Here is a 10,373-nt window from a genome sequence, read left to right as displayed (position 1 = left end):
ACACACACACGTCATATTCAAAAAAGAGAAAAAGTTACCTACTTTAAGAACAGGAAGGCTGGGAGGCTGGCACACAGCTTGTCACTTATGTCCACTTTTATGTATCTGGTGATAAGTGATGTAACTTTAGCCAAAATAGCTCCTAATGGACTCACACACACCCACAATATGCTGAGTTGTCATTATTTGTGTTGCATGTACTTCAGCGATTAGACTAAAGAGCTATTTATAAGCTGTTTGAGGTTTTCATGGCTTGATACTGTGTGTTAGTGCCGTCTTAATATGAGGGGGAGGATAATTGCTGAGCATGCAATGCATAGAAGTTCAAATACATTTCTGTTTTTAAGCTCCTCTGACAAGTCCCCTGTCCACTTGCTTGGTGCGAATACAATGGCATGTGGTACGTATTAGGGGAGCTGGTAGTAATTTCAGTGCTGCTAACTAAAGAATCCTCCAGGGAGGCTTAATTACAGGAAGGCCATTCTAAATATCAGTGAGCTGCATATTTTCCATGACAAGAGATTTTTTAGCCGCGCTCGTCTAGCGGTTTCAAAGTGTACGGCTACACGGCACGGCTGTGCATTTTTAGGAAGTGCAATTGATCTCCACCGCAATCCCAGGTGGTGATGACAAAAAATCCCCTGGATATGCGTTCAGCGACTCGCCGGACTGAACGTGGTTACTTGCAGCTGAGTGCTGGATTAGAACACAAAGTCGTGCACAGAAGCAGTGAAAGCACTCTCTGTATTGCCAGCTATGTTTACAAATGTAGAAGACTTGCCAGCCAGTCTTTGTGTTGTGAACTTGCGTCTGTGGATCTTTACCATGCACCGCTGGGGAAGTACAGGGCTCTGTAAATGTTTGCAGATTTGCAGATTTTTTTTGTCTTTTTAAATAATGTATTTGGAATCTCAAGTTGTGTCGGCTAAAATCAAAACGGGAAGTGTGTGACCATCATTTTGTTTAAATGTGTCTGAAAAGCCTGAGTGTGAAGTTGTGTTTGTTATGCTTCATGGTAAATGGGGGAAAAATCCAGTTAGGGTTGTGTTTGCATTTGGGTTTTGTCTCGTGTTGTTCGTAGCTGTGACTGTCTGAAAATGCAGTGCACGTGAGCGCTGCACTGAACCGCTGCATCGAGGTAAAGACTCAAATGCAAATAGTTGCATTAGGGTAAACACACCATATGCTCACTTCAGTGAAAAAAAGCAAAAAACATAACATCCAGATCATATTAAAAAACTTGCCTTATCTTACTAAAAGGCCTCAGATTGTTCTTCATTTTGTAAAACATAAATTAATTATGTTCTGAAAATGAAATATAAGATTTTACTTGGAGTTGAATCTTGAAGAAGACTGTTGACAATTGATTTTAATTGATTTTAACAAAGAAACAAACACTTTTATTTTCACTGTGTGATAATGGATACAAATGACTAGTCCACTGTTATTTTTACTGTGTGTAAAGGGATTGCTTATAAGAGCTGTTTTTTCTTTTCTTTTCTTTTTTAAAAATGTGCATCAATTTCTTTTTTTTCTTTTTTTTTAAATCGAGTTGATGTGAAAGCTTTTGTGTCCTTAAACTCTCATAAAATAAAGTCTGATGCATTCGTGTCGTGTCAATCTACAGAATGAAATACAACCTTGACTTTTATGCTGTAATTACTTCAAATGCAAAATAAGATGGCTCTTTCCCCCTCCTGCTTCCCACTCTAGCATCCGAGGACGATATTCTCAAAGGCAAGCAGTCCATCAGGAGCCAGGCTCTGGGAAATCAAAACTCAGAGAGCGAGGCATCCCTCGACGGAGATGATGACACTCTGTCGTCACTAGAGGACAAGGACCTGGAGAACGTCACAGGTAAAGAAGCAGCTCGTGTTCGCCACCTCCCTTACCTGCTCCTCGGTCATTCCCCCACCTCCCTGCTTGTGTTTGTGTCTGTGTTGTAATTTTCCCCCCTGCAGTTCAGACCAAATAAAGAAATGGCGGCACTGTAGTTTGAGTTTTTGCTACATGTGCAACTCTGATTTACTGTATTGAATACGAGGAATCTATACACGAAACAAATCCAAACAGTGTCTTCCTTATCTTCCAAAGCAGGCTGTGATTTTCCAATATGACCTTGGTGTTTTATTATATTGCTGTGCTTCTTTTTACATTCATACTTGAGTAATTTGTGTGTACAGCTCCATTATAAACAAAGGAAAACCAGCTTTTTAATGAGCATACATCACTTTCTCATAGCACACTGGAGTGCTAGTGCCACCATGGCATCTTAACTTTCCTGCCTCTGCCAATGGAGGTCTGCTTTACAAACATACTGTACACACACAGGCACACACACCGGCCCAAGCAGCAACTCTAAACATTTTTTTATCTGGCAGTAGCAGCTTACCCCAGGATAGCTCTTTTCAAATGAGGTATTATCTGATTGAAGGAGGGTAGTTTTTCCTTTTGATAAAACTTCAAATTCCCTCCATGTGAGCCTGGTCAGCTATTGCAGCTGCAGAATGAGAATGAGATTCCAGTTCACGATGTTGCCCCACCTCCTTTTTTTTAATGTCTGTTATTTAAATAATCTGAATTTAATAGGCCTATTGCCGTGTAATCCGCATATTATGCGCAGCGACAGCGCTCAGCAGACTAAGCTGCAGTAATTGGGCTTAGAGTGCTATAAAAATAATGCATCTGGATGACAATGGGATTAAACACTGAATCCTGTCTAATCGTGTGATTTATCCCGCGAGAAGTGCGTAGAAGTTGTCGGGAGAGGTTTAGCTGTGCTCTTAAGCAGCTGTCTGCTCCAGGTGTAATTGAATGTCTTTGAGTGAACGGAACAAAAAATGTTATTTCAACCCACGGATAACATGTCAGTACTCACGGGGTTCACGACAGGCAAAGGGATGACTATATACATATCTGTTTATTCCATCCGTGTGCGAGAGCGCGAGGGTGCTCGGGGAAATCAAGCCCGCAGCTCCGCGGCGCACATCTGCAAATACAATGGCTCATATGCGCAGAGCCGGGCAGAGCTTCCACCCACAGCTCCCCTGAGCCAGGCTCTCATTGTCATACTGGCATAAATTAAGATTGATGAGAGATGAAATACAGCTTCTCCCAGAAGCCACCGATCAATGGATCCTGATGAACAGTCAGTTTTGACAGTTGTGACGCAAAGTAGTATTTTTAATCAGTCATTTTTTTGAGTGTTTTCGGCTTTTTTTTTTTTTGCCCCACACCGTTTTATTACATAAAGTAAAAACACGTGTTGGTGAACTTCTATTGTTTCGTGTGTGTTGGTTTTGTCTTAAATTTGCCAATAAAACGCTGATTATTTTAAACAACCGAAGCATTTTGTTTTTTAAAAACATGGCAGCTTTATTGTAAAAGTAATACCGTGGAAGTTGGTTACTGCGCGATTGTGCGTCAGCTTTAAAAGTGGTCAGACGTTAACGTTATCTTTACCGTTTACCATGATTAACTTTCACGAATTAACCAGATCCCTGGTTTGTTTTTAACTTTTCCTTCAGGTTGGATTCTTTTGATTTTCCTTTTTACAGCTTCGCATTAGCGCTCAGTGGTCCCCCAGTTTGACGTTCTCGTTTTGTGACCGGCCTGTGTCTCTGTCCGTCCTCCAGGCCCAGTAAACATGAGCACCAGCGCTCAGCTCGTGGCTCCGGCTGTGGTGGTAAAAGGCACCCTGTCCATCACCGCCTCCGAGCTCTACTTCGAGGTGGATGAAGAGGAGCCCAGCTTCAAGAGCATCGATCCAAAGGTAAGGGACTCAAGCTCCATTGATCATGTTTCTCACGGTCACTTACAGAAGATATGCTTGGATTTCCGATAGGCCCTGCTGGCATCTAAATGTCACACAGAAGCTTGTGTGTTTTTATGTCCGCTTTGTTTTAAAATTAATAAAATATTTTTTTTTAGTTCATTTGTAAGCTTTTCTAAACATTTGCTAAAGAGGAGACGCGGTTGAAGTTACCATAAGGTTGGATTCCAACTGCGTCTGTGTTTTATTTTCTCTTTACAGTGGTTTCTGGATTCTATGAAACTAATTTTATTTTCCCATGAAAGGTTTTTAAGTTTAATTTAAAAAATCATCTTTATTGGTAGAACATTGTTATAACAGCTAATTTAGCAATTGTATCATGTAAGTGTGCAGCATTTGTTTCATCACTATAAGAAAAACACAAGTTGAAATTGCATTAAATTATGCTCTGAGTTGAAAATAAAAATGGTTTAAATTTGTTTTAGTAATATTGGTCAGTAAGAGGAGTGCTGACCTACAGGTGGCTGTTTGTTGTCAGTGTATGGTGGGTGTTGGCTAAGACTCTGTAAAATTATCATATTTATTTAAGTGTTATTTTAATAAAATCCACATTTAGTTGGGTGTTGTTTTATATCAGAAATATGTGGATGAAAACATGGAGAATGCCATAAATATGGCAATAAAGGTTTCAAATACTAAAATCAGTTCATTACTAGATTTTTTTTTCTCACTCTGCTGTAGGCCCTTTGCTTGTACCACTGTCCAAACGGAGCACAGATGCTCCCAGACCTACACATTAACACCAGAGCCTGGATTTACATTCATTTAAAAAACAACAATCCAAAAAAATCCAATCCCGTTGAGCTTGGCACTCTTACAATAACTTATGGCCTAAAATGGGCCTTTTAAAAATAAAAAAGTAAAAAAATAAATAAATTGCTAAATCATATTAATCTTTTTTCTGCCTGTGTTTCATCAACTTACATTTTGTCCTGTGATTTTTTTATTTATTTTTTTAAAGCTAAAGTGAAACAGATTTGCAAATTTGCCATCTCAGCTGTCCAAAGACGTCCAAACATGAGGCCAAGTTGTAATTTAATTTGCAACATTTTATTAACATTTCTTCTTTAAGTCACATAATGGAAAAAAATGAACTTGGCACGCTACATTTTCTTCTTTCACTTAACGATTTTTGTGCATATATTTAAATAAAAGTTTCTTCACTTTGTGAAAACATTTAAAGAAGACAACTAAAATTTATTACATTTATTTGAAACTGTACCTTCACTTTCTCTCGGCAGGGGCCCAATTGCTCCATTTATTATTAAACAAAAGTGGGGGTTTTGTTTGTTCGCTTCATTATTTTCTTGCTGATTTTCTTTTCACATTTCTTGGAGACTCGGTTGAAGAATAGTCTTTGAATTTTATCCCAAAAATGTCCTTCGCTGCAGTCTTGACAACCAGTTTATAATTTGTCCAAACTTTTAGCGTTGGTGAGGATTTCCCTCGCTAGTCTCCATGTCTGCTTAGCAGCAACCTCCAGGGCTGAGTGAGGCTTTCCCTGAAACAAGTCCAAGTTTGGCAAGAAGTAGTGGGGACATCTGCGGCATTGCAGACAGGATATGAGTTGCAGCAGGATACCATTGAGTCGGTCTCCGAGGCAAGACTCGTCCCAGTCGGTCTCTCTCGGGTGTTTCTCGCACTCGTACAGCAGCAGGGTCTTCATGTGGTAGTTGTTGAGGGGCTGTCCCGGCAGCTCCAGGTGACGGTCCCTCAGAGTCTTGAGGATGGACAGACACTTCTTCCTGCAGCCTCCCATTAGCAGCCTGTTCTCGGCCTCGCTGAACTGGAGGACCCAGGCGTCGCTCTCTGCGGAGCTCTGCTTCCCCGTTAACGAGTAGCACTCTTTGGAGAGCAGGTTAAAGCCCTCGGCTTTCACTTCTGCTACCCTGTTGGGGCCGGGCCAGGGGATGTGGGGCATGGGCCACTGAGCTGCACTTCTAGGCCAAATCCCAGTGCACTTGAATGCGGGGGTGATTTGCACCACGTACCTCTCCCTGATCCGTAGTTTGACCTCGCTGGTGTCGGCGACCATCTTTACCACGTCACGGTAGCTGCATTTATCCACGGCCTGTGCCACCAGAGTCTGAAATCTTGAGCGGATCTTTCTGGCTGATAGGTAGCCCGAGGCTGTGATGAACTCGACCCACAGCGACATGCTCCTTTTGCGGCCGTCGCTCAGCTTCAGCACCGCGCAGCCGGGCAAGGAGCCGTCATCCACAAAGTTGAACACCCCCATCTGGTTAAGGTAAAGCACCACCTCAAACTCATTGGGGGAGATGACCTCCATCCCCTCGTAGCGCGCATCTATCTCACTGAGGGAGCTGATGAAGCGGGGTTCCTGCACTTCCACCTCTTTCAGGACATCGGACACCACTTTACAAACCTCCCTTATAGTCTTCGCAATGGCCGCTTTGCGAGCTTGGCATCTGTCGTTGTAATATTTGTTAAGCTGGTAAACCAGCTTTGCCTGCGTCGCAATCATGTTCGGGCAGAGGTCCGGGCTGTACACCGGAGAGTCGCAGTAATTTGACGGATCCAATGCTTACCGGTAAAGCCAGAGGCAAACGCTCACCGTGCAGGAAAAATGTGTAATCAAAGTTTTTTTTTTCTCCTTGCTTTTGCAGCGGATGGACGTCAGTGTGAGGAGGAGGAAACGGATAGGGATGCAACGTAATAGCTTACTAAATATCAGTCCAAGACATGAGCACTTCCAGCACAGCTAAGAAGATTCATATTCAGGTTGTAGGTCACCATCCGTTTCCCGGACTGTAGACGCTAAAGGCTAAAACGCCGCGTATGACCACTCATCTCTTCTTGCTCTTATTCTCTCCTCTGTGCCCCCGCTCACTTTTCGTCCACACTCAGCTTTGAGCTGGATTTGTGTACTTTATGAATGGTTCCTTTAGAAGAGTGAAGGGGGTCGGGCTTCTCCTCCTGCAATCATGTGCAGAGCTGTCAGTGCAGGCAGCCAATCAGAGCTGCCAGAGGCAGACGGTCCTGCAGGAGAGCTCCAGTTCGCTTCGACAGCATCTGGGCACACGGTGCATGCAGTCCAGCGCTCCCCAAGTCGACACAGGAAAACACAAACCTTTAGGTTTATACTTCATATGCCGGTGTAAACTCTCCGCGCCGACAGTAAAACATTTTTTTTCCACGACAAGTGCTGCTCCTTTACGCGCAGCTTCTCCTGCGTTTTGAGGATTGAGATTTTGAATCTTTAACTTAACAGCTGCTTGCATTCTGCAGATAAGTGCCTCGCTATTTCTCCTAGTTTTTAATTTAACAAGTTTCTTTCTCTATCTTAAAAAAATAAAAATGCCACTCCGACTTCCAAGGCTCAGTAATCGCAACGTCTATAGGCTTTTGCGCCACTTTCTTCATAAAAAACTCTTGATCATCGCTGACTTAATTTTTTTTTATACTCGGGGTTTTGCGGATTTTGGGCGTATTCTCCATGTTTTGAATTAGACACCTAACACCAGGTATGATCTGCTGGTATTATTTTGTGAAATAAAAGTGAAAATTCTTTTATTCCCTCTTCATCTGAAATCAATCCCAATTCTCCTTACTTTGTGAAAATCGATTTTTTTAATATCACATCCATGGGTCATTTTCTTTTAATTATTATGTGTGTTTTTCTTCTTGCTGATTAATCTCCGATCGACACAGTTTTGTCGGTGTATTGTTTGCTGGGATAAATGTGTCCAATGCACCTGCAGCTTCCCCTCTGAAGCTCTTTAGTGACGCGAACGAAACCAAAACGGCCCCAACGACTTTTCCTAAACCTGATGAGCTGTTTAACTAATCAAGTGATGTATTTTTGGGATTGGTTTAGCATCTTTTACACAGCCAGTACACAACATTGTGCCTAGTTAAATAACTTATTCAGCGTGTGTGTGTGTGTGTGTGTGCGCGCGCGCGTCTTCCCTAACACACTTCCCTCACACACCGCCCGTGGCTTGATCGCCGTGAACCCTGACCATATACTGAATAATTTAACTAGAGGTCTTTGCGTAGACATCCCTTTGTCACTGCGTGTTGGAGAACTAAAGAAGCCATTACATCCTCTCACAGACGAGAGGCTGGGGTGTGAGGGCATGTTTAAGCAACATGTAATATTTAGTCCTTTTCTATCCCGTCACGCGTCCAGAGAACGACATTGCGATAATAGTGCGTCTTAAATTAGATTTTAATGAAACATTTGATGAGACTTTCAGGTCTTTTAAAAAATGAGTTTAAATATTTGGATTAATTTTATGCAAACATATATTTTGACCAAAGCATCTCAGATTAGGCCTAGAATTTTGAAAGACTGCTGTCGATTATTGTGACCTCATTTTCTTGAAATAAAATCAATAATAAGCGGCGATCAGGCATCGTTTTTGAAGCTTCGTGTGGAAGGTGTTTCTCGGAGTGAATGTTGGTAGGAGGCAAATAGGCCTTCTGCTGTGGCTGCCACCGATTAATAGAGAATCTGTCGTGCGTTTCATCTGCAACCTGAAGGCTGCAGAGAAAACAAGGTTGCTGTATTTTTGTTCAAAGAGTCAAATATGGAGTTTGCTCCAAGCTTCCTGCAAATGAAATGTAAAAAACAAAAATAAGAAAAATAAAGGAAACTTTTGACACTTGTTACTAAATTATAGATAAGGCAGAATATTGCTTCATTAATGATTCCCAGGAGCCATCCGCTGATATGAAGTGGCCAAACTATGCAAATGGTACTGAAATAAGACATAAACATTTCAGAAAAGCCTCAGATTAATGAGCCAACCTTCACAGTTGCCACATTTTCTGGACTTTATCATGTTGTGTTTTCCACAAGTGGTGATAATTTTGAGAAGTGTGAAGTTAGTCATGAAGTGTAATTTTTTTTTAGCTCTATTGTAAAAGACGTTTGAGACCTTTTTTAGTATTTGAGCTCAAACTAGATGTGTTTAAAACACACACACACACACACACACACACACACACACACACACACACACACACACACTTTTGATATACTGCTTTTGCCTCCTGTGCAAACAGCACATTTTTCTTCATGTAGGTGTAGCAATAAGTGCTAAAACCCCCCTACATTTAATTTCATTAAATTCTATGAGTGAGTTTTTATCTTTATTAATAATAACCTAGCAGGACCCCCACCCCAACCCCCATAGATAATAGCACAGAGTTTTAGTGTCGGATTAACTTTCCTCACCAAGAAAACATTCAAGGGGAAGTGTTGCTGGTGCGTCGTGACATTTTATTTTGGCTTCCAAACATAGATTTATTGTGAAATACTGCTGATAAAAATACTAAACTGATATTCGCCAGGTCTTCCCTCAAGCGGCCGTTATCCTAATGTGGCTTTGGAATTTAGTAAAAGATGAAATAAGTGAGAAAAAATGTCTGGCTGTGTGATTTCAGGATGACTGTTTATTATCAAGCTCGCAGCTCCGGAGAGATTAATCGGCTCTACTTGGAGAGCAAGTGTCCAAATATTATGAAGGAGATGCTAAGCCTAGTTTAATGAAATATACGGTGACACAAACGTACAGTTTTATATAGACGCTAGGGATCTTTTCGGGCCCACTTATCACACCACGCGTTCCTGAGCCGCTGTGTTCATTTTTATTATAGAATGGATACCTCGTGTCGGATTAATAAAATCGTTTTTTCAGCCAAAGTGCAAAGGTCAGCCATATGTCAGAATAGGGGCGTCATTATATTTCAGCTTACTACATGTCCATCGAAGTTTGGAAAACAGAAACGCAGTCAGCACACGTTGGAGCAGAGATTTTAGAATTTTCTTTGCTTTTTTAACACTCCTCATAGTTTCTTTCATATATACTGTTATATATATGAACGGCAAATGCCGACTGTTTGTACCTCATTTACCCCACTCAGTCACTCATACGTTTTTCTGTACATCTCTGGAAAACATTCAGTGTTCCTTGAAGGTTTTCTCATTTCTGAGTGTAGAGAAGATCCTGTCAAAGAGCTCTTTGATCCAAGCCTGCGCGACTCCACAGCCATCCCCTCGTAAGCGCAAAACTGACTGCACAAATATCTGCCAGCTGATGAGTAACTAGACAAAAACACGCATCCCCCCCTCGCTTGCTTTGCTTTGAGTTTGCCATTTTCACACAATTATCGGCTCTCTTTCCAGATTGCATAAACTACAATATTTGTATACCTTAGTTTAAAATTGGTATCAAAGCCTCAAAGATACATTTGGTTCCTTATCAGGTGAGAGTTGGGTTATTTGGTTCATCTACTTGTTTAATAGTTAGTCTCAATAATGAGTACTAAAGTAAACTGAGAGTCGGGTTGCACTCATTAACACTGATCTCCTTTCTTGCTTTGTACTTTGAAGTGAGGGGTGTAGTAGCACTGCTGCCAGTTTTAGGTAATTCCTTTTTTTCTGCTCTCTTTATTTCTCTGGAAACATGATAGGTCCAGGGAAAGTGACTCATTGCCTCCCAACACACACACACACACACACACACACACACACACACACACACACACACACACACACACACACACACACACA

General features: G+C 41.6%; 2 protein-coding genes across 5 annotated transcripts in view; one reads left to right on the top strand and one right to left on the bottom strand.

The window, feature by feature from the left end:
* The window catches only part of lrba (LPS-responsive vesicle trafficking, beach and anchor containing), a 176,289-nt gene that overhangs the window by 106,016 nt on the left and 59,900 nt on the right, over window positions 1-10,373 (top strand). For all 4 annotated transcript variants that reach the window (XM_013909267.1, XM_013909269.1, XM_013909268.1 and 1 more), the window contains 2 exons: window positions 1,714-1,857; window positions 3,636-3,772. In XM_013909267.1, the coding sequence (XP_013764721.1) occupies window positions 1,714-1,857; window positions 3,636-3,772 (281 nt within the window). The remainder of the gene's footprint in view (window positions 1-1,713; window positions 1,858-3,635; window positions 3,773-10,373) is intronic.
* mab21l2 (mab-21-like 2) lies at window positions 5,048-6,699 on the bottom strand. Its single transcript, XM_005726965.1, has one exon. The coding sequence runs from the start codon at window positions 6,315-6,317 to the stop codon at window positions 5,238-5,240; it is 1,080 nt and encodes a 359-aa protein (XP_005727022.1). The 5' UTR covers window positions 6,318-6,699; the 3' UTR covers window positions 5,048-5,237.

Source organism: Pundamilia nyererei, unplaced genomic scaffold, assembly GCF_000239375.1.
Source record: "Pundamilia nyererei isolate P.nyererei 1_Seehausen unplaced genomic scaffold, PunNye1.0 scaffold00022, whole genome shotgun sequence".
Taxonomy (NCBI): domain Eukaryota; kingdom Metazoa; phylum Chordata; class Actinopteri; order Cichliformes; family Cichlidae; genus Pundamilia; species Pundamilia nyererei.
The sequence above is the reverse complement of the archived record's forward strand: the minus strand, read 5'-3'. Positions and strand labels throughout refer to the sequence as shown.